At 38.9% G+C, this 25,024-nt stretch overlaps 1 protein-coding gene across 5 annotated transcripts in view; it reads right to left on the reverse strand.

Annotated features, from left to right (window-relative positions):
* Positions 1-22,993, reverse strand: part of GOLIM4 (golgi integral membrane protein 4) — a 68,910-nt gene extending 45,917 nt beyond the window's left edge. For 3 of the 5 annotated variants that reach the window (XM_016148140.2, XM_016148141.2, XM_016148139.2), the window contains exon 1: positions 22,658-22,992. In XM_016148140.2, coding sequence (XP_016003626.2) covers positions 22,658-22,844 — 187 coding nt within the window. In that variant the 5' untranslated portion in view covers positions 22,845-22,992. Of the gene's footprint in view, positions 1-22,657 lie in introns of all 5 variants that reach the window. The other 2 variants (XM_016148143.2, XM_016148142.2) reach the window with 1 other exon arrangement.
* Positions 22,994-25,024: the final 2,031 nt, after the last annotated feature.

A 25,024-nucleotide genomic window follows, 5' to 3' on the forward strand; every position in this document is an offset into this window, starting at 1 on the left:
TAAAACCTTTGATGTAATGTAGCTAGTTTTAAACTATGAAGCTTTTGTACAATAAGATGAAATTGCTAACTAACCATTAATAAGGTAGATGCTTTAATTTGTTTTTCTAGAAGTTGTAATTTATCAACTAATTGAAATGGTGTTTGGGAGGTTGAGTTTTTTAAAATGTTTACCGTGTGCGAGTCACAGTATAGATGTCTTCATTAGACTCGTAGGTCCAGAAAACAAGTATAATCCTTATGTGAACAGCCAATGAAACAGGCCAAGTGGATAGGTAACACTGCTAAAAGATTAACCAGGTCTTTAATTATGGAGTCCAAGTTTGAACCCAGGTCTACTCATTCCAAATTTTTGGTAACTGCATGGGTTCCTCATCTTTCTGAGCTGGGTGTTCATTCCTTGGCTTCATTAAAGTCTCTGGAATAATCTTCCACCCCATCAAATACAGATTCAAAAGTAAACTAAAAACACATTATGAAACACAAATTAAACTATTTTTAATATTCTCTTCCAATAATGTAATCAATCAATAAATGCCTATTCTTTCAACTAATGACAACCACCTTTATTATTAAGATTATTTAGAAAGCTTAAAAATAAAAAACATTTCTGTGACCTGTCTAGACTAGGCACGCCACTTTGTAATTTGAAAGGGAACGCACCACTTTGCAATTTGAAAGGGAACGCTTAGTCAAATATGTAACATATTTCTGATTAAAGATTAAAGCCATATTCCAAATAATTGAAGTCAGGGAGTTTCCCCAAATTCTTTAAATTTAATAACAAGTTCAGTCTCCTTAGTGAGTAGAGGTTGTCGATCCTAACTTGCTAAATCACCTTTTAAGACCAGCTTTTTTTTTTTTTTTTTTTTTAAATCATTGATGAAGATGACAGTTTTTTCTCCATCCTGGAGGTCAGAGGCTGACATAATTGAGTCAAAGTAGACCCAGAGAATGGTACCTGGGGTACATCTGTCACACATTTCTTACAGCAGTTACCCTAGCTGAAGGAGGGGTGATGGCCAGTCACACACAGACTCAAGTATGACCTAATGAAAACTTCCAGCTCAAGTCATCAATGTTTCTCAATGTCTTGGCATGCCTTGAGGGAAGGGGAGTTGTGTTAAATTAGAAAGACGATTGAACTTGAATTTGGCAAAAGTGCATCAGAATCCCTCTATCTTTTATTACCTTTGTCATTCTAGACATAGAACCTTTCTGAATCTCATCAAATACAAATGCAGGTGTCAAGGCCTAATGCAGAGTAGAGCACACAACAGATACTCAATGAATTTTAACTAAATTTAAAACAAGAGAAAGGCAGAATCTTAGCAGTACTTTCCAGGCATGGATGGTGGCTGAATAGAAGAAAGGCACCATTCGGAAAAGAGTAACCTGGGGTGAAAGGTTCTGGCCACGGTGAGAAGTTCCGAATAGTCAGTGGAAATCAGTTCAAGGGGAAAACAAGAAAAAGGGACAGCAGTAAGAGACCCAAACTGAAATGAGATTCTCTTGGGCATACCAGACAACCCAGTAGACCAGGAAGATGACCCATTTTTTGCCTGATGACTAGAAGAGAATGCTGATTTCAGTGGTTTTGCTACTGAATGAGTCACAAGGGTGGGTAAGCTGAGAAAATATGTTAGGGAGTGGAAAAAATGTAAGTAATCACATGGATGTTGTAGAATTTACTTTAATTAAAAAATTCCTTGCTCTGAATGTTTTGTTAACTTTGAGTATCTACAGTGACTGAAACATTCCCCTAGCCACCAAATCCCCACAGCCTAATTCTTCTCAAAGGTGCTTCTGAGTTCCACTGTTGCAAATCCCTGGCAGGGAGTCAAATGATCATGTAGCAGTTAAGCCTGCTTGTGGAGATCGAATCTCTGAAGGACACCTAGAAAGCAAGTTTGCTTTAATGGATAGTCTTAGACTCTGGATTTTCTATAGAGCCAAGTTACTAGTACCAGTCCGTAGTAACACCCAAGCTTAGATTGCTCACCAAATTTTGATGCCAATCTTACAAATGAAAGATGTCTGAAGAACTGGTCTTCCCAGTCCACTTTACACCACTGGAGATAAACCAGGACAACCCTGCCAAAGTGACATGCATTATGAAAGCTGCTAACCAAGGCATCTGTCACTAGGCACTAGGTGAAAGAGTATGAAGCCCATTTGACCTGGTGGGGAATGACTGGGGAAGGAGGAAAGTAGAAAAGGAAATAAATTGCCAGACAACACTTTAGGCCCTCAACATCTTTACACCAATACTGTAAGATACAATTTTTTTTAAAAAAAAAAAAAATCAAGCTCAGGATGATTCAACAGTTTAAGGACATAACAAAAATCTAGTAGACCGATGAGTCAATCTGAGTTCAAAGCCAACTATGACATATTGAGCAGAGACAAAAGTTCAATAGAAAATATAAGTAAAATATTAAGAGAAGTTGTTAAAACATAGGTGAGCATCAGAAATATGCAAAAAATGGGCCACGAATAGCGAAACTAAAAATAAAACCTCCCCTAAAGCTTAATTACTTAGAAAACTTTGTGCAGAATCTTATTTATTCTTATTGTACATAATTCTATCAAGTTTGGTTATTGGGCTTTCAAGTTTACAGCAAAATTGGATGAAGCAGCTTTAAGAAAAGGGAGCTAGAATGTCTTATAGTATGAAGCTGGTAACATCAAAGAATGCTATAAAAATAATCACTTCTCAAAGAATTAAGTCCAAAGAGTCGCTGATCGAGGGCTATTTAATGGGTGGGCAAATGTTCTACATACGATGACCACAATAATGAAATTTCATATAGAGTCATTTCAGCAAGGTGATCTTTAAAAATATTGTGTAGTCTCCAATTCTCGCTCTACTTATATCCCAGCAATTTTAAATTTAAATAAAGAAGAAGACTTCTTTATTTTACGTGTTCTTACATGGCCCATGCCATAGCCTGCCCTTCCTTACCAACAGGACTCCTTGGCAGGAGGAATCATGTCTTGTTTTTGTAACTTCAGAGTATCTAGTGCAGTGCCTTCTACATGAGGTAAACTCAGTAAATATTAAACTAATGAAATATATGTATGCTTGGTATACTCAATTTTAGAAAAATGCGATGTATTTAGAAACATTTCAATACAAAATGGTTAAAATAAAATTTCCAGGGCTTAAAAAGGCAAACCTATGTATTCATTTATCAAACAACTATCTAAGAAACTGCAGTTGTTTTAAGCTCAAGGATTAAAATAGTTGGCATGAAATACCAATTTTCTGAATTTAAGGTCTTATAATCTCATTGAGGAAGAAAAGACAAACAAGAAAGACAATAAACAAAGAGATACAACATAAAATTTCAGAGAGTCATCAGTGCAAATAAGACAGGAATGTAGGATAATGGGATAGATAGTATTTGGGTGGATGAACTGTTATCATTTTTCTGCTATGGAGTATATTGCCTCATATCAGGGAAGAGATGCAATTATGACTTACAGACTGTTCAGAGGTAAAGATATCAAAGGTGCAGCCTTCCTGAAAGTAACCAGTGAAATCCCCATGGGTAGCAGGGCTGCTGAAGTAGCCAGCCTTCCAGATAGCTCCCCACAATCCCTACCTCCTGGTACTCATACCCTGTTAACTCTCTTCTTACGCAGTGCTAGTGTTGGTCTTTGTGACTAATAGTACCCAGCACAAATGATGTTATCCCACTTCCAAGATTAGGTTATAAAAAATTGTGGCTTGCATGTTAGGCTCTTTCTCTGTTACATCCTTCACTGCTTGGGGAGCCAGCTGCCAAATCATGAGGACATAGGCAATATGTGAAGAGGTGTTCCATAGTGAGAAACTGAAGCCTACCAACAACCACGTGAATGAGCTCGGAAGTGAACTCTCCTACAGCCAATCCTTATACCAAGGATACCCAACCCCCAAGCCATGGACCTGTCAGTGTCCTGTTAGGAACCAGGCCACACAGCAGGAGGTGGGCAGCTGGCAAGCCAGCAAAGCATCATCTGTATTTGTGGCCGCTCCCCAGCGCTAGCATCACCACCTCAGCTCCACCTCAGATCATCGGGCATTAGATTCTCATAGGAACACCAGTCTCTGGTGCCACAAAGGTTGGGGACCTCTGCCTTACATAACTGTAGCCCAGCCAACAGCCTGGTTAATTAGCCTCATGAAAGACCCTGAGCCAGAACTATCCAGCTCAGCTGCTCTTGGATTCATAACCCTCAGGAAACTGTAAAATAGTTAATATTAGTTTGTTGCTTGAAGTGCTAAATTTGGGATAATTTGTTATGCAGCAATAGATAACTAATACAGTTGCATTTCTAGGAGGTGAAATCTCAGCTGAGGCCTGAATAGAAGGGAGATTTTAGAGAAGTACGTTCCAGAAGACTGAGAAGGGTGTGAGAGTGGAGTGTCACTGAAACAGCTCGAAAGGCCTCTGTGGCTGAAACTTATTAGTGAATTACAATGAAGTGGTAAGAGAACAGTCAAAATTTCTTCCAAAAAGAGACAGGAAATGACATTACCTAATTTATATTTTACAAAGAATAATCATGTGAACTACTGGGCTACTATGTGAGAAGTAAGGGTGGAGGCAAGAAAAGCAAGTGGAAGGCTGCTGTAGTTCGTCCGGTCAAGACATGATGATAAGTCAGACTAGAATGTTAGAAAGAGAAATTTTATAGATTGTTAAGATTCGTGGTATGCATTTTGAAAGTAGAGTCAACATGATAATATGAAAAACATCTAAGTAGCCTACATGCCAGTAGGTTCTGGTTTTTTGAGTGGCCAGGGTAACACCAGAACAGACCTAGAAAGAAGGGAAATTAGATATGATCTACTGAGATGTAACTCAAAATTCAATACATAATTTTAAGCGCAGTAGTTTAAAATTGTAACCTCTTGTAGTTAATTGCTGTGGGGCCTGGAAAAACGTTCTCCTTTATAAAAGCATTTAGCAGGGAGCATACATATTCTTTTTGCTGTCTGTTCCAATGGATACACACCCCAGACTGTTTAAAAAAAAAAAAAAGTGTTTAAGCAATCAACTAACAAAGTAAGTAAATAAATAAATAAATAAATAAATAAATAAGCAAGCAAGCAAGCAAGCAAGCAATGAAACAGAGACAAGGAAGTCCAAAGCCAGATTTCCTTTCCACATCATCATACTTCCAAAGGAGCTAAGTTAATGAAAAGGAATATTTAAGTTTGAGAACAAACACTACACTGGTAACTGGCCAACTATCCACTGGTTTCATAGGACGTTAGAGGTTCGCTTATTAAGGCTTAACAAGAATCTACATGTTCCTACACTGAACATTTTTTGAGCAGGCATTGTTTATGAAAAGGACAGAAATGAACTTGTCTGGGGGAAAAAAAAGAAAAGAAAAAACCTGCCTCTTCCTCCTGCTTCTTCTATTACATGCACCAAAAGCATGTCAGGACGATACACAGGAACTATCCAATTCCAAACCAAGGCCATACGTGTGTATGCAGGAACCTGCCTTTGGCTTCCCTTTTTATGGTAAAAATTTCTGATATTCTTAAGCTTTGCATGAAGAATACTTTAAAAAAGAAAAACATAAACAAATTACTATTAGGATTATCTTACTAAAGAAGACCAATATAATAACACTAGTTACACACACACATACACAAACACATACATACACACAATCTCACATTACAAAAAGGAAAAAAATTATAACTTAAAAAGTAAGGGCAAAGTAATACTTAAAATCAGATAAGATTTTTAAAAAGACATACTGACAAAAAGACGGCTAGGGCATCTGCCTCTATGAATTTTCCAGTTTTTTCCCCAAGGCCTTTAGTATAAAAATATGTAGCTGCCACAGCAGGTGCTAGAACCTTCAAGTAAATACTAATGGCATACATTTTTTTTCAGTTAATTTTACAAAAGAATCCCAGTAAATATGGAACGATTTTTTTTCTAAGTAACGCATTACATATGTCCACAAGATGTCTACAAAATTTTAAATGCCCAAATCTATCCATGGGTCCAAGTTCTGAATTGTTTTTTTTTTTAATCCATATAAATTAGTGTATAAAAATAAATAAAGCCTATGTTGTATCTGCTTTTGCTGCTAGAATCAGTGTATTGAATGTTGAAATACTTTGGTAGAGAGATTCTACTTATTCTATGTCACTGAGAGAGCAGTCATAAAAACCTATAGAAAAGTGTTTAATTCTGAAGGATACTTCATTTACATTCTATCTCTTGATGCCAACACCTGTACAATCAAGTTTCTATCCTCCAAGAAAGTCTGTGGCAGTAGGTGCTTCAGGAAAAGTCTGTTGAATGAAAGAAAATACTTATTGCTTTTTGTTTAAAATTTATGCTAAGTACTTGTTCATTATAAACACATACCCTGTGACAAGACAATTTAAATATGACTAAAATCTGATTATTTAAATATTTTTTATTCTATATCAAATCACTATGTAATTTTTCATAAAAATCTTTCTTTTATCTCACATTGTATCAATTTTGAAACTACGATATATGGAGTCATCATTTCAAATTCTTGACCCCTGTTGCATTTAAACACCCACATTTTGCCATTCATGCTACAGTGCTTACGGCTGTGGGCATTCTTCCATTATTATTGGAACCAACCACGTGACTTGCTTGGTCAATGAAATGTGGACAAAAGTGACAATGAGCCAGTTCCAAGCCAAGGCTGTAAGAGACATCACCTGTTAACATTCACCTTCTTGTGCTCCTGTGATCTACCCTGAGAAGAGAACTCCCAGGTAGATGAAATCCTTTCCATGCAGGTGTTAGAAAGGTTGGTAGATATTCAGTGTCTGCCTGAAACGAACCAAAAACCCTGTTGTCTAGGCTTAGTTCCAAGCTAGTCCAGCCCAGTCTTGCCCAGTTCATAATGGCCAACTCACAGCCAAACTGCACACCCATGAACATAAATATGTTTACTATTATAAGCCACTGAGATTTTGAAAACATTGCAAAACAAAAATAAATGTACTGATGCTCAGTACCTTTATAATGTAACATGTTGCATCAAACTACACCTAATTTACCTATCTTAAACTCATAGTAATTTTCTTTGGCTATCTTCTATTTTAGAAAACAGAATCAGAAATCTTTATAATAAAAGATTTTAAGAAAAATTTGTCACAGGAAGATTTTCAGACTAAAGTCCAATATTCAGAAATAAACTATAATACAGTGAATAAACCATATTTAAAGAAACCCGCTATAATTTTGTAACTTCAGATGTTTCTACAATTCACTAAGCAATTAAGTGAATTAAAAGTAAATTAAAATGCCTCCAAGTGAATTAAAAGTAAAACACTTCCCTAAATATCTGATATACTCTGGAACCACTTGCCTGGTTTTTTGAGCAACTTCTGAATAGCTTCCTTTCATAATTTCACAGGTATGAACTAACTAGAGTTGGGAGGAGGAGCCAGCATGAATTAGTACAAATCTTGAATTAAGGAAGAATTCAATTATTAAATTTTCTTGCTTTTGAGTACTACACTTTCAGAGCCTGCCTGAATCACTAGATAGGAATCATCCATTAATTGTTGAGCTAGAAAGATTATCTTTCCTTTTTATGTTCCTAGGTATTTAGAAATGTTATTTTAAAAAATGGCACAGATTTTTGTTTACACAAATATTAGTTTTATTTTTTTCTACCATATGAAGACAAGGTGTAGTCTAACACACGTTCAACTGTCATAAATTATAGAGGCAATATTGAGATTTCCATGGATAAATTCCAAGACTATCTTGCCCTTTTTGCCATTTGTATATAATAAAGCAAAACTATACTGTGAAAACTTACTGCGTATTAACAAATTACTGAGCATGAGTTACTACAGTAATTCTTATCTTCATTATTGTCCAGTTAAGCTAACATCTCAGAATTTTAAAAACTACAAAATTTTAAGTTGGAAGAACTCTTAAGACTAGTTCAGCCACCCTCCAGACATTTGAGTTAATTTCATAATATTCCTCCCAAATGCTCAATTATACTCTGGACCCTTCCAGTGACAGGCATTGTCCCCAAACCAGGGGGATTATAAATATGTTTCAGGAAATTAATGTATCAAAAGGCAATAATGTATCAAAAGGCCTGTTGTCAATTTCTACTTTTTAAGTAATTACTGTAAAAATGACCCATTTGCACAACACAAATGGGAAAATAATGTACCAAATGAACATGAAGAATAGTAAAGTGAGAATGGACAAGCTAACTCACACCTGAGCAGTTCCTTGGGTAGCTTATCTTTGGCTGAACAATGATACCAATGCATGTGTTTTGAACATTACATTTTAGTTGTTTTTATTTTCAGTCATATTTTTTAAAGTAACTGATAATAGACCAGTGCATACAGACAGGACCCATAAGGATATTAAATTGGCACTAGGAAAGGGACAATAAGATGATTTTGCAAATGCTCTCAAAATCATTCTTAAGTTGTATCATCTAACTGAAAACAGTCATCAAGCACATTAAGAAGCTGCTAGTACATAAAAAAAAAAGAAAGAAAGAAAAAGACAAAAGAGTAGAGTATTCATAGCAGCAGGCATTGACATTACCCAAATATCCATCAATTGTGATAGACTTACACAATGGCATACTAATAGAAATGAACAATCTATAGCTACATGGAACAGCTCAGGTAATTCTTACAATGTTAAAAGAAGCCAGAAACAAGAGTATATATTGTTCGATTTTAATTATGAAAAGTATGAAAACAGGCAAACTTAATCCATGGTGATTATGTTTAGGAGGTAGGGGAGCAGTTAAGCGATTGAAGGGGGCTCAAGGAAACCTTTGGGGTGCTAGTGTTGTTATACGTTTTGATCAGGTTGCTAGTAACACAACTGTGTTTGTGAAAATTCATCAATCTGTATGCTTACACTTGTGTACTTTTATGGATGTATGTTACAATTCATAGTTCAATAACTAAAATGTCAAAAAAAGAGTAAATGATTTGACTGGGCTATTTACATGCACAATGTTTTATTTGAGAAGTGTTTGATTCTTGTGAAGTATAAGAACTCGATATATTAGGTCTAAAAGTAATTTTGTCTAGTTCTAAAGCTATAATAAGTAACTAATTTTAGACTACATTTTATACACAACTGTGCCAAAATTAAATACAATGAATGCTGCTTTGAATGTGTTAAAAATTGTTTTCTTAAACAAATAATTCAGAGAAAATTCAGAGAAAAATGGTCAGCATCCCTTAAAATGAGAAAAAAAATTAAAAAGTCAACTTTACCATATAATTGTCAATAATATATGGAGCTCAACTTTCTTATACATAAAGTCACTTCTGTATCATGTAGCCCATAAAAATGAAGAAAAACAAATTCCTTTAGGAGTTTGTGAGATTATATATGTTATAAAAAAAAAAAAAAACGATTTTGAGAATTAAAAGAAAAGCTGGGCAACATTTTAGTGATAGAGAAAAACAATGTGGTTAGAACTGTGGGGATCTGCAGACAAATTCCAGACCTGCCGCCAACAAGTTGTATGAACTCTGTCAGGCCAGTACTGTCCAACAAAAACATACTGTGAATCGCATTTGTAATTTTTAAATTTCTAGCACCCAGGTTTTAAAAAGTAGAAAGTATATATACACTGTGGTATACCAATAATATCTAACACAACAGTTAATTGATATGTAGTGCCACCAAAACAATAAAGTTATTTGAAAAAATATTTCACAATGCTTTAGTTTTAATATTTAAATTTAAATTAGTCAAATTTGAAATTCAGGTCCTTAGTCACACTAGCTGTACTTTTGCCATCCATGACCAGTGGCTGCGACATTCAACAGCACAGATGTCGTCATTCAGTCTCTCTGAGGCTCGCTTTCTTCATTGATAAACTAAGAAGTTAATCAGATAAAGAATTCCCAGTGAGAATTTTTGCCAAACGAAGCCCACATGCCTCATTCAAAATGTGGGCCATTCACCACACAGGAATACGGCCCATTGTCCAGAGATCTTATAACTTTAAAGTCAGAAATGTGGATGTTTATGTTAAATATCTTTCTTTTTCCTGTAGACAACTACCATGAAATTTTTCAGAGCATTGTGTGGGCCAAACCAAAACACATCCATATGCTACTTTTTGCAACCTGGGTTCAAAAACATTCTTTCCCACTTTCCAATCTACGATTTATTTAGAAGTAATTTGACTTCTGCATCTGGAAACTAAAAAACACAGCTGGAGAATCAGCTGAGTGGTGAGCTTCAAAGTCAAGGTGAAGAGACAGATATCAGGAGGTGACAGCCTGTAGTGAAAGTCAGCAGGCTCCCAAGTGTTAACTTAAGCCCTATCTACACTCCAGAATGCAGAAGTCTGAAAAATAATCATGCTAAGGTAAGGGACAACCCAAGCCCTTAATTTTGGATCAAGGACAATGTGCCACAGAAAGGGTGGTGCAGACAAGTTGACCACAATGACTACCACTCTTAACATGCTGGGACCCAGTCCCTGTGGAGCCTGCCTGGATCCTCCAGGGCATGTGAAATCCAAAAAAGCACAAGGTAAGCATGCCACTGACAGGGAAAAGCTACAAAGGTGAAGCAGGAAGTAGCAGCTTGAGCAGCCATCAGTACCTTCCTTGAACACACAGATAGGAAGAGGTAGGGGGTGGGTTGGAGTGTTGGCAGGTAGACTCCAAGGAGACCAGTTCTCAAGTCCAGGTGAGTCACCATCCGGGAATATTAACTGTTTGATAGAATTTGAAAAGGACAGAGTTCCCTCCAAAGGCAAAGTCAGAGAACTGTTTGTGAATACTATCAAAATCTTATTTCAGTTCCAGAGCAAAAGAGTCTTGGGAACCAAGGATTAGTGAGGGTCCTGAGCTAGGATTGAAGCAATATGAGCATTAATCTCAAACGTGTCACTGTCTTGCTGTGTGACTTCTGTTTCCCCAAATTTAAAATGTTCATAAGCATATTGCTTTACTCTATATCATAGGGCTGTTTTCAGGACCAAATGATATGAATATAAGGCAATTTGAAAAGTATACAATTGCAAGGCATTATTATTTACTAAGCAATTACTAGTAGATTATAGGAATGCAACTATTAAATGCTAGTTAGGTCCCTAATAAGGATTCTTTTTAAATTTGAGGTGGGTGGAGTAGGTTAGGGCTTTAAGGGAATAGTAGTGAGCATTACTATCCTATTACAAACCCAGCCACTTTCTAGAGTGGGATGGGACAAGGGGAGGTCAAATTCCAAAGTGGACTTAAAAGGACTTCAGAAAGGGGAATTTGCCCTAAAGCAGTGGGTTTTTTTGTTTTTGTTTTTTGGTTGTTTTTTTTTTTTTTTTTTAACATTTGTCAGGTCACTGATGCTTTTAGTATCTGATAAAATCTATGACTTGTTTTGGAAAATGACACACATACAAAAGTGACATATATTTTCAGAAAGTTCATGGACCCCCATGGACCTCGAATTGAAAATGCCACCCTTAAAGAGGAGAGAGTCACAGACAAGATCCATCATGTGGTCTTAGGAATGACTTGTTGATGGTAGGAGGCAGTTTTAAGAACAGCTGGAGGCCAAAAATAAAAACAAAGCAGTCTTTCTTTAAAGGCTCAGCCTCTACTCAAAGTGTTCCTACCATGGGACCCTCAGATAAGACTTCTTGGGATTTATATAAGTGGTATCACATGCACTGACAGATATCATTATTCTAGCTAACTCCTAGCTACAGCTTCTACAGAAATGAGCATCCCTTATCTTTATCTCAGTCCATATGGATTCTAACCAATCAAGAGAGTAAAAGGTAGGTAAGAAAAAAAAAAAAAAAAAAAAAAGCCCTGTAAAATTCCCAAAGAATCATACTGTGCATGTTAGCAGTACATTATAGAACACGTAGAGAATTTTTGCCATTCTGTTTTTTGGGACAGCAACCAGAGACCACATGTCATAAGAGCATTATGACATCCACATGAATATCAATCACCAAGACAAGTCCACAGTAACATAAAGTAACACTGGATATTGTGGCAGCAATCTGGGACCCATACGGATAGGAGTCAGGCAGGAGGAGAAGCAGATTCTACAGAAATTCAACGCCGATTCCTCACTGACAAGAACAGGATTCTTCTTGGTTCTTGAATGTAATGTGGCCTGAAAAGAATACTCATATATTGCAATATTTAAACTTAACTTTCAAAGTAGGGATGAATGAACAAGTTGAAATTACCAGTCATGCAATTAATGACCTTTCTTTAAATCACAGATTTTCATCTAAGATCAGTAAAACTCTATTTTAAAAAATTATCTTCTGTCGAATACCAAGGTCTTCACTAAGGGCTGCAGAAGAAATATTCTGAAGCAAGTGAAAATACCAGATGAACTACCAAACTGCACTGCTTCCCTAGCTACCTGTCAATGAAATACAATCACTTGTAGGAGTGGGAAATGTTCTCATATTGCCAATGGATATTGAAATTCCCTAAGGACATGATGCTTTCCACTTTGAGATTTCTCTTGACAGCCTAGTAGTTGGGTTTACACTTCAGAGAGTCACACCTGGAACTCTCTTTTCATTTTAATTCTTCTAGGTCAGATGGTTTATACACTAGATAATTTTCCTCTGAAGTGCCATGATTTCACTTCTTGCTAACATACATCAAATTAAATGGTAAATCACATCTAACATGTAGCAAAACATTTTTTACAAAAAAAGTATTATGTTGCATAATCCAGTGAAATAATTTAGAGCAGTGCCTGGTACCATTCAATAAATGCTATCTTATGAGGACTTTGGTAATGACATACCAACAATGAAAATAATGACGTTCTCACCTTGTGATGGGCAGCTACTAAGGCGACCCTCAATAATCCCTATCTTTTATTATTCACACCTTCACAAAACCCCTTCCCTTGAGCATGAACTGAACTTAATGATTCAATTCTAATGAAGACAATATGGCAGAAGTGATGTTTATCACTTTCAAGATTGGGTTATTAGAACACTTTCACTTTTGTCCTGGGTTCTTCCACACACCCTCTCTAGCTCTCTTGGATTTCTTGCCCTGAAGTTCCATGTTGAAACTTTCCATGGGGAAAGTCCAGGTGAGATTGGAGGCAAATCTGAGGCCTGACAACAACCACACTGTGAATTCTGAAATGGGTTCTGCAATTCCAGTCAAGTTTTGGGATGACTTCAACCCTGGTCAGCAGCTTCATCATGGAATATGATAGATCCTGAGAGAATCACCCAGCTAAACCCGGATTCCTTTCCCATGGAAACAATAATATTTGTTGTTCTAAGGCAATTCAATTGTGGGATAATTTGCTATGCAATAGGATAATTAATACCAATTTTGGAAGTAGGGTGCTGCCATAACAAACATCTAAAATGTGGGAGTGTCTTTGGACCTGCAGCGGGCCTTCGGAGTGCGAGTGAAGGGTGTAAAGTGCTTTGAACACATTGTTCACAGAATTTTGGACTGGGAAGAGATTGCTAGTAAGGGCGTAAATGAAACCGAAGAAATTTTTATTGGAAACTAAAACTTATGTAGTGGTAGAAGGTTCGACAATACCCACATTTCTGTACAGTGATGTGACCTGCAGTCAACTGCAGTTAAATGAAAATGTGCCAAAGGAACTGGGTGAGTTAGCTAAGGTAATTGATTATTCCAGCAAAGTGTTGAAGATGCTACTTGGTTTCTTCTTATGTTTACAGTAAACTGTGAGAAGATAAATTGACAAGGGAAGTGAAACCAGAGGGCAACCGAGTCCGGGGCTCCTGCTGCCTGTGCCGCTCAGGCAAGAGACTGACACAAGAGTTGGGACATTTATAAAAAGCGCTTATTGTCAGAGCACCAGCGATCTGAGAGGGCAGCAGGTGAACACCTTCGGAAAACTGCTTTGCTTCCTCAGTCCCTCTTAGGGTATTTAAGGGAAAATCTGGGTGTTATTCCAGGGGATGCGTGGCAGTTCCGGAGGGCCTATTATGCCTCTCAGAGCTATTCCTCTGGCAACATGGTCCTCCGGTGGCAATGGCAACCCAAGAACAAAGATGGGCGTAGTCTGGAAAAAATGCTAGACCAGAAAGATTGTGATCAGTAAGTATAAGGGTATTAATCTTAAGTTTCAGGGCAACATTCTATGGCAGGGGAAGTTCCAAGCTCTGGGTCAAGCCTCTGGGGACAATCTATTGTTAAGCTATAGGGCAATGAAAAATGAAGCAGGGAACACTGTGAGGCCTCTACTACAGGGGTTCCAACTAGGCCCTTCTTCAGTAGGACTACTAAGCAAAAAGTAGGAAGGACTTGATAGTTTTGAAAATTCTCAGTCTCTCTGGACAGTAAAAAGTGCTAAAATTAAGAAATGGCTTCCAAGCAAAGACAATTCCAGGGAAGTACAAGAAAAAGACATGATCTAAAGGTGAGACCGGAAGTTGTGGCTTTTGAAATCATTTTGTTAAGACCTTGGAAATGCTGTGTCTCTGAGCACTACCATTCAGTCAGATGATAGGGTTTCCTAAAAGTTTAAGGGTGTGGCTCACAGATTCTTTCAAAAGTTCTTAGGAAATTAAAGGACACTGTCTCAGCAGAAGCCCAAGGTAGGGAAGGATTTATCTCCAAGAAATATGTGGGTATGGTTTTTGTCTAACAGAGTAAACCCTAACAAGTTTCACAGGAGACCTACAAAAGTTTTGAGAGGATTTTAATCAGCAAAAACTGCCAGTTTGGACTGAAAAGGGCAGATACAATACTAAATGAAAAAAAAGTCAAAGGTCCCAAAAACTCTACTGGCAGCAAGCAGGCTGAAGAGACTCACCTCTTCGTCTTTCATGAAAAAGGAAGAATGACTCTAAGAGTGGAATCGATAGCCCAAAGGGTAGACTCAACGGCCATGGAGAAATATTCCCAGGCCTGAAAACCTAGTCAAAGAACATTTGCCCAGATTTCAGAACTGCTATAAACCAGTGACTCCTACATACCTTGGATTTTCCACTTTGTTGAACAAAAATATTGAGGAAGCTTACGCCTGCCCCTCTGTTTTATGTTGGTTGTGTTGAGGCCAGAAATCTTTACACTAGTTTCACAGATCTACAGACGAAGAAGAACTATACTTGAGAAGTTGTATGTGAGAAACTACACCCAAGGAGCTTCGCCCACACCCAGGTCAAACTTAGATGACTTCTGTATGTTGAGCTGATGCTCACCTATATAGTAAAGAGAACTTATTTTTCATCTTCCAATAAAAGGGATGATTGACATCAGTACAATTTAACATGTTTTATAGTATCAAACCTTTAGAAAGGATATAAAGTCCTTTTAAAATTTTTCTTGAAATGTTTAAGACATTAACATAGTGGAAATTATAGATTCATAATATTAAATCTTACCAGTGTAAAACATGATAAGCTGTTCTACACTAACCAAACTAAATAATCTAGCAATTATCAGCTACCCAATTTTAATCTATATTTAGGATATTTATTTTATAACATCGAGTTATTGTCGAAAGCATACAAGCCAAAGCTCTCTTAAGTATCCTGATTTGCAGATGTTTTTTGTTTGTAACAAAAATTCCACCTAAAGAAGGGGTTTAAATGAGACGTGAAATGGGAAATTGAATGTTTAACTTTCCTAAAATAATTAGATTTTTCTTAAATTCATTTACTCTCGAAGGGTGTAGTTGAATGTTCTATAATGCCTTTTCCTTCAGAATGACAGCGTATCTTTCAAACTTTTCTATTCACTAGCATAGTGTAACATTTTATATATAAAAAATAGCTACAGCAGTATTTTTAAAAATGTCGCACTGTTATAAAGAGCAATTTATTGCATGCCCTTGTCCCTCCTGGCTATGAGCCTATTTAGTGAGGCTTATTAGTGAAGGGCAATGACTGGCATGTCCTCTGAATAAGCAGTCAGAGGCCAATAAAAACAAAGAACACAAATATGTTATTCAGAAATACATATCATTGTTAAAAATAGCAACACCCATTTCTGTTCTAATTGAGAAGAGGGTGCTGCTGGTCTCTCCAGAGGGCTGGGCACAGTGGAAGCACGCTACACTGTATCATCAGAAGTCTCGATATGTGGGTACTTAGCTTGGCTTGAGACACATGATGAGTGATTCATCAGCCTCAGGATAGTTTTTCTTCACTGTAAAATTCCGTGTTCACATCAGAGTTAAACTTCATTCCTAAACTGCAGACATGCAAGTTCTTCAAACAAGAGTTCTTACTTTATGCACACAAAACCTGTACAGGTATTATGGGTTGCCAAATATTCAGTTTTTCTCCTAAAATACACTTCTAAAAAGGAAACTTTATATTAATACATTGTAAATGAAAAATCTGACTTACACAGCACTAATGGACGGTAACCATAAAATTTAAATGCAATACATCAACAAAACAATTATTAAATTCTAGCTATCAGGCTGCCGCTGGCTGCAGGAAGTATGCTCTTTTTGAGAAAAACAAATGAACAACTCTATCTAGGAGAGAGAGTCTAGCATTAAATTAAATTGAGAATTTCTCCCTGACTTCTCAAAAACACACTGAAAAAGAATTTCTCTTAAAAGGGCATATGTTTTTTATTATATGATTCTGTTATTTGATGCAGCATCTGCATAACACCTAAAATCAACTCCAGTATCAACCAAAATCAACTTCTGTAATAGCAAATGTCCTACACTCTGAAAATGATACATCAAATAATCAATTTTTGCGGGCGATGGGGTACTGTGAAAAGAACATGCGCTAGGAAATCATATTAGGATTCTAAGTTTAGTTTCATTAGATTAGACCTTGACACTGGCAAGTTAATTAACCCCTCTGAGCCTAAGATTGCTCACTTACATTAAAGTAATTGTGTTACTTTTAAATGAGAAAATGCATGTAACATACTTAGTTAAGCACAGTATCTGAACACAATAGACACTCAATAAAAGTTATGTATTTAAAATAATTCCTCCAAAAACATTTTCGAAATTCTATCACAATAAATTCACTTCAAATAACAGTGGCTTGAAATGAAAATATAGTTGGTCATTTTTCTTTTATAATAAAGTTATATATAACTTTCACTTCCAAACGAAGCTACAAAACCCACAAACCACTGACTGGCTAAAAAGCAAAACTATTTTGTCCTCAATAATAAAATAAGAACACAGTTGTCACAATGAAAAACAACAACTCTTATTTGCTACCATGTAAAGTGTTTTCAGGTCTTTTCTTACCAAAAAAAAAAAAAGTCAAAATGGCAGAAAAAGAGTGAAAGTATCTTAAATACAAGTTTCAGCCAATTTGGGCACAAGGTTCTGAAAAAAAGTCATATTTAGGACACAACTAGTAACACTATTACCTATCAGATGTAGTAAATGGGCAATACGAACAACAACAAAAAAAACAGCCCAACACTAATTCAGTAACAGCAGTCCTGGTTACCTAATAAATGTAGTAGCAATGAGCTCTAGGACTGACGCTAGTCACTTTAGTTGTATTGTTTCTAATCCATACAAGTCTGCAAGATAGACATCTTTATTCCTAATCACATGCAAAGAAGTTCTGAGACATTACTTGCCTGGTCAAGGTCACTCTACTGGTAAACACCAGAGTTGCATTCAAACTGTATCTGAAGCCAAACCCACTCTCCCTTCACTAGTCTGTTTCTTCCTTTTTTAGACATAAACATGTGAGCAAGAATCTTTCTCAATGCTTCCAAAGTCATAAACTAATATTAGTCCCCTTCTCTCCTCTTCTTCCAGTTTCTGCCAAATCTTTTGCACTCTGGTCCATGACAGCTTCAGTCATCATTACCCCAACTCCAATTCACTTACTTCTTAAGTCACTGAAACCAGGTCTTGTGCACCAGCCCTTTAAAAAACTGTTCTTGGTAAGGCGGGAGAGAATAAAAAACATGAAAGGTAAGGCTTTCAGTCCACATGGGACTTAAACTAAAGGCTCACAGATAGTGAGCAATTCTCCTACGTGGTCAACCAATATAGGCATGTTCCAATTTACAAGAATGCCTCCTGCAGACGCAATGTGTGGAATCATACATATTTGTGCAATCAAATACAATCAACGGAATGATTAATTGAGTAAAATTTTCAAAAAGTATCTAGAAGTGTTATCTTTTATTCAGGGAATGAATTTTAAGGCATACTTTTACATACAAATAAAAACTACTAAACTTAAGGAGTAATTATTTCAGTTCCATTCTTAGAACAGAATGAAACAAAAACAGCTTGATGTCCTTCAGTGAAAATAGACAATATCTAAATGACATTTATAAGTCCTAAGTTTTCACTTAAAAATGAGTATACCTACCATCCACTGCCCATCCCCATGGGTCTAAATTACTGAGGTCTGTGAACCAGTCTGCTGTACGTGAGATTTCCCCAACAGCCCAAATTGCAAGCTACACACTTCTGAGCATTACATACTGGCTAACAACTATTGATCCTCATGACAACTTATTATAAGCACTATTATCCTGATTAATACATATGATGGAAACAGGTCATGGAAAAGTAACTTGCCCAATATCACATGGCTGGTTAAAAAAAAAAAAAAAAAAAAAAACTCAAATCCAAGTGCTCTGACTCCTCAGCCCTTATTCACTTCACTTTACTGCCCACCCACATATAAGCACATTCATAGGCAGAGAGAAAAATACTACACAGGTATAAATTACAATATCGATATTGAGAACCCAGTAGATGTCAGGCATCAAGTACTAGAAATGAAGATATGAAAGAAAAAAGAAAAAGCCTGGGCCTGAGCTGAAAGAGACTTAAAAAAAAAAAAAATCACATGCTGGGTAGGTTGAAAACAGAGGAACTAGTTACAATATAATGTGTTCACACTCAAGCTAGCTGTCCTGTGTGTAAGGGGAACACAATGTAAAGGACAGCTAACTTAAACAACATTATTACCTTTAGAAACAGCAAACTTTTTTTTTTTTAATTGCTATAATACACTTATCTGGAAGAGGAGCATAGAAAACATGACATAAACCTCTTATCGATGGGTTCTGGTCATCACTGGGAAAACCAAGGGCACTGCAATCATGCCATACAGTATTTTTGGAATGAGGGGCTCTTGCTCCTACTTTTTAAAAAATTTTAAAGTTATAGCTCTCTCCCAGATCTTATCTCAAAAAGTCATTGCTTACCTCTAGCACTTACACTCTATCCTAATCTGAAATGATACAGAAGAGTTAATCAGTAACGATACTCTAAATTGTCAGGGACAGTCCCTGCTCCAAAGTACTCGGATTTATGACAGTTTACCTATTTCCTTTGATGTTCACTTAAGAACAATAAAAGGAGGTGGCTAACTATAAAAAAAAAAAACAAATTCTGTCAATTTAAAAATTTTACTCATGACTAACCTGGGAAGAAATATCTTACCTGAAAGAGGGACTATGACTACAGTAATGAGTAGTACCTACTATGTGCCAGGTGTGTTAGCAGCTTAATCAGGATTTTTATCCCCACAATACCCCTATGGAATAGGTCATTCTAATCTCCATAACATAAATGAGAAACTGAGGCCCAAGTTCACATAAAAGGTTACAGGACTAGAATGTGAATTACATGATCCAGGTGAAAAAAAAACACAAACCTCAAATGTCTTTGCAGCCAAACAGCTAAAGTAACTGTGTGAAGTGGCTCGGTTTTAAGATTATAGAGCTTTGGTTCTCAACCCTGGCTGCACATTGTAATCACCTGAAGAGATTGCCAGGTGGTTTCTACCCCCAAAGACTGTGATTTAATTGGTCTGGAAGGTGCCTAGGTAATTCTCATGGTCAAAGCTAAGAACCATTATGTGTAGACTCAGAGCATGGTGCATGGTCCACTTGAAAGGAGTTTAAAAAAAATTTTTTTAAAGGTTAAGGAAACACTGTGCTGGTCAAAGATCGTTAGTACTGCCTCTGCCACCAATACGTTACCTCTCCCTGCTTCTTAGTATAATTAACAGACTGTACAGGTGACAGACAGATTGGTAAAGACACACACATTTGTTTTCAGTGGGGGAGGGGAGTTGCCTAGTCTTGGTACTTCCCCCATGTCAACCTCCACTGTTTCCTACTTATGGACCTGTTCTACTACAAAATGCACCAGGAGTTAGACATAACCAACTCTCCAAATAAGCTCTGGATTACAGTCCATTCTTAAACTGAAATGATCTAAATATGCTCACTTAACAAATGAATACCTTCAGATTATAGGTCCAAATGACTTAAACATTTCAAGAGTCATATTTTTTAAAGAAGGCCACTTATAATGAACTCTGATTTTAATCCAAGCCAGGTCAAGAGATTTCACTTAACTAAATAAATCTTAAGAATGGAGAGTCTAATGCCCTAAAAGCAAATGCAGGTGGTACATAGCATTGCTGAGTAAAACATTGTTTGTCACTGGAAAAGAGAAACAAACCTGCACACCATCAGAAAATCTTCATTAAATGGCCTGCAGATGTGAAATCCAAAACAAATGCTACACAAGTCAACTGTGAATCCATTGGAAAAAAAGAGAAAGAAAGAAACTGTACCCTGCTTGGGAAATAATTCTTCATGCATAATCATAATTGTTACAGCACAACTCAAGAGGAAATGGCAAAAGTATAAATTAAGAAATGGACTTTAAAGCAACTCATTCGAACTAGGTGCAACATTTTTTCACCTCTTGCTGCAAACATTGTGTTTTTTAATGGTCCTGTTTGACCACTTACCACCATGTTCCCCCACTACTACCACCACCAAAAGAAGGCAAATAAAAGAAGAAATTGATTGAGTTTTCAATGTGGAATACTGCAAATAAAGGTCATGACTCAGAAATTAGGGCTTTGGCCAATGAGTTTCAGCATTGACAGTTGTGGTGAATGTACTACTTGGGTGAAATATATATTTATTTTAGTTTTCCAAAAAGCAGAGATGGGAAAGTGAAGCCTGAGAAACCAAAGTGTGTGGGATTAATTTCTCACCAGTTTAAAATAATTTTGTTTGTTGATTCAATAAATACATATTGATCCTCTCATGAGTGTCAGGCACTGTGCAGTGCTAAGGATTTACTGGAGAACATGACAGTGACTGCTTGCATGGGTTTCAAAGTAAGAGACCAAGGCACCAACCTCATGTAATCCCCCACACAAACTCCTTCCAGCCATGAGTGTGAAAATCCAGTCCTGCCATTGTACTATTAGGCAGTACATTTTTCCCTTAGTCTGACTGTACTGAAAACTAACCACAAGTACAACGAAGCTGCTGATATCATAAATAAATACATAAATAACTATACTTGGCATACAACAATTCATGGGTAAATATCAATAAGTTTAAAGAAAAAAAATCTTAACCTAAGACTGAATCAAAACAGATTTTTTTTTTTGAACCAAGCCCAGTTCACATATTTTCACTGCCTGTGGCTATGCAGCTTCAGTGGGCTAAAAATACCTTCCTTTCTTCTAAGTTGGGAAGAGTAAATATGAGCAAGCAATCAGCTGTGTATCATTCTCTCATTTTATTTATTTTTTACTAGAAAACACTCAAAATAGCTGAAGCAACGAAAAAGCATCTGTTTTATATTTGTATATATGTACACTGACAGACCTATTCAGCGCGTATCTTCCTAGTAATATGAAAAGCTATATTTGCATTATTAGCAAAGACTCAACATTTTGCTACTTAGTTTTATTATCCGTTGGGGAGAGAACTGCATGTGTTGAAAACTAACCACAAGTACAAGAAGCTTTCGAAATAGACACATAGGGTAAGTGTGCTCTCGCCGAACACCACAGTAGTGCTCACTGTGCAGTCATGCATCATTTATGTTTCTGAAATTTACATTAAATGAGATTCTAAAGCAGAAGAATAGGAGCTTTAAGTCTTTCTGTAGGTCTTGCCCAAGTCGTGTTTACTGTGTTTGGCAAAGTGAAAAACTGTGTTTCTCTTCTTGGACTTCTCAAGGATAATTGTAAAATACCCACAACCACCCACTCCTAACTTTGATACACTAAAAGTTACTCGGGAAGACAAATTTAAAAAACACACCTGTAGGATGGTGAACAAGAGTAGCGAGGACTTTTCAAACACACCCAACATCTCTGAAGTCACCCTACTAAGTTAACAGAAAACAGCAGGTCTGGTTTGCACTAGACGAGGCCATTAGTTTGGGCCGCTGGGTCATGGCTTAATTTCTTTAAAAAAATCAGCACAGTTTGAGAGATCTCTGCCGACCTCCCCATTACTTAGCCAACTGACAAAGTCAAATGGAAAGCAAATACCTAGAAACCAGGAAATCCTCCGGGATGGGCTGGCAGAAGCGGAACGAGGGCTACAGGTTTGCAGCTGGGCCTTTGACAAGAGCTGGGGTAAAGGACTCAATGTCCACTCGCCTACCCAACGCCCAGCGGAAATAGGGGCTGGAGATACCCATTTCAAATGTAACCGGCCGGAGAAGCCGGGAGGGGTGTAGATGTCATCTCCCCTGACACTGTGGGGCCCTGGTGACCCTGCAGGGCTCGCCTCTGATGTTCCTGAAGGTCAGAGGTGGCAGCCGCAGTGCCAACGGCTCACCAAAGCTACTTTTCCAGCTGGGGCGGAGGCGCGGGGCAAAGTTGGCCATTGGCCGCGTGCGTCCCGTTAACCGTACCTTGTAACTGGGCGGACAGGGACTCCTGGTGCTGCTGGTACTTGAGCGCCACCGCCTCGGCTTTCCGCAGCTGCGTCTGCAGTTCATAGTAGAGCATCGCGCCGTAGAGAAAGCCGAAGACCACAGTGAGCAGCAGCAGCGTCTGGAAGATCCGCTTCTGCTTTCGGGAGCACATCCCGTTTCCCATAGTCCCGCCTGGACCCCGCGCCGCGGCCGCCCCGCCGCCGCGGTCTCTTCCTCGGCTCGGCCCGAGCGAGCGCCTCAGCAGCGGCCGCCGCAGGCAGTGGCCGGACGCGGCATGCGGAGAAGCGAGACACAAAAGCGGGGCCGAAGGGGAAGTGGCGCCCGCTCAGCCCCCGCGCGCGTTGGGGCGCGCAGCCATCGACGCCGCCCGGGCGGCCGCCGCCGAACTTCTGCGAGGCTCGCTGTGCGCGCGTGCCGGGGCCCGGGAGGGGGCCCTCCGCATACTTCTGAGCGGGCGGGCTCCGCTCCGCTCCCCAGGCGCCGCCGGCCTTTTTCTTCTTCGCCCCACTTTTTGGCCCGGCGGCGCTCGGAGTCCCGCCCGGCCGCTCCCCGCCCCCTCGCGGCGGTTCCCACTGCGCCGCGCGACTTGGTTGCCACCGAAAGGAGGGGGTGCGCCCCCCAACAAAGGGACCCGGGCTCCAGGCGGCGCCTCCGCGCGCGGCCGCGAGGGTGGGTGACGGGTGGGGGGCCCGCCGCTGGCCGGGTTTGGGGAAAGGCGGGCCGGGGTCACTGACGGGGCCGCCGAGCCTCTGCCGCCGCCACCTCCCACCCCACTTACGTGTCACCCACGGCCCCGCTATTATGGCCAACGGGATTCCGGGAGGAAGTCCCACTCGGGCTCCCCGTTCATTGGGCCCGTCCGAGCCGCCGCTCCCTCCCTTCGGGGAGGCAGTGCCGGGCTCGATTGGACGCCCGCTTTGTCCGTCCGACCCCAGGGCCGCGCCTTCCCCCCCACTGCGGGGGCCGGCGAGGGACTCGTGGGCGCCGCGGCCGCCCGGCGCCGGGGTGCGGCCACGTGGAGTGTGGGTGGGTGCGGAGAGGCGGCCGAGCCCGCGGCGGGGTGCTTGGGGTGCGCTGGACACGTGTCCCGGCCTGCGGCTGGGCAAGGGACGGTGCGCACGTGTATGAGTTTGCATGCGAGTGTGTGTGTGTGTGTGTGTCTGTGTGTCAGTGTGTCTGTGTGTGTGTGTGTGTGTGTGTGTGTGTGTGTTTCAGCACTCGGAACGCACGTGGGAAAAGAGTAGTAAGTTGTATTTATAAGTGGGAAAGAATGGATGGGAGCAACTGCACTCTATCGAGTACTCTTTCTCTCTTTTCCTATCCAATGGACAGTTGCGATAGACACAGGGATACAGCTACGTAGTCAGCACAATCGTAGTGGAACTGGAGATGCTGCGCGGACTGAGTGTTGCCCCATCGAGTGTACTGGTGTTGATAGGTGTGTGTCCACAGATGGCGGGACACGAGTCGGAAGACTCAGGCACGGTAGCACGCTAGTACGCTAGACTTACTGCTCACCTGCCCACGTAGGTTGGGGAAATCAACTTGCTTTTGGCAGAGGGGAAAGAAATGATCTCATATTTTTCCCCTCGCTGCAAATAGAATAATTTAAAAACAAATCTCACAGGCTGAAATGAGTATGCATTCATTTAGTCATATGCATTTATTTTGTTGGTGGCAAAAAATACATCAGTTACATTGTTAAATTACATTTTAAAGGCCAACAGAGGTTCCTTGTGTAAAAACAAGTAAAACAAACATAATAATCACAAACCTCGTCAAAGAAAACCCGTAGTGCAGTTGATCTTTCTATGTACTTGAGAAGGGAAAATTGAGGTTCTGCATAAATGATAATTTTGTTTCTGCACTTGACCTGGATTCTAAGAAAGTAAATTATTTCTCAAATGCTTCAGTGGTATCATGGAATTTATTACATACTGCTTAATTTTTAGTATATTCTTACCAGATTTTGGTCATCAATATCAATAATGGCCAGTGAGTGCTTAAAATGAGAGTAGATCCGTTTAGCCAAATACAACATATAGACAGTCCTGGTGCAGAATTTGTTTAGGTTGGCTCTTAAGTTAGAGGGTGCAAAAAAGCCATGAAATAAACTGAATTTACAACCTAGCTAGCCTGTGACATGTATACTGTCATGAAAACTAAGTGTGCCTGGCATATGCTTTTCCCTAATAACAGCTTGCTCAAAATGTTTTCATGTACAAATGCACTATATCACTTATCACAGCCTGGTTAAGGACAGATGCTTCTCAGCTTATGATGGGGTTACTTCTTGATGAGCCCTTTGTAAACTGAGTCATATCATAAGTCAAAAAATGCATT

The sequence above is a fragment of the Rousettus aegyptiacus genome, unplaced genomic scaffold (assembly GCF_014176215.1).
Source record: "Rousettus aegyptiacus isolate mRouAeg1 unplaced genomic scaffold, mRouAeg1.p scaffold_m13_p_4, whole genome shotgun sequence".
In the NCBI taxonomy this organism is placed as follows: Eukaryota; Metazoa; Chordata; class Mammalia; order Chiroptera; family Pteropodidae; genus Rousettus; species Rousettus aegyptiacus.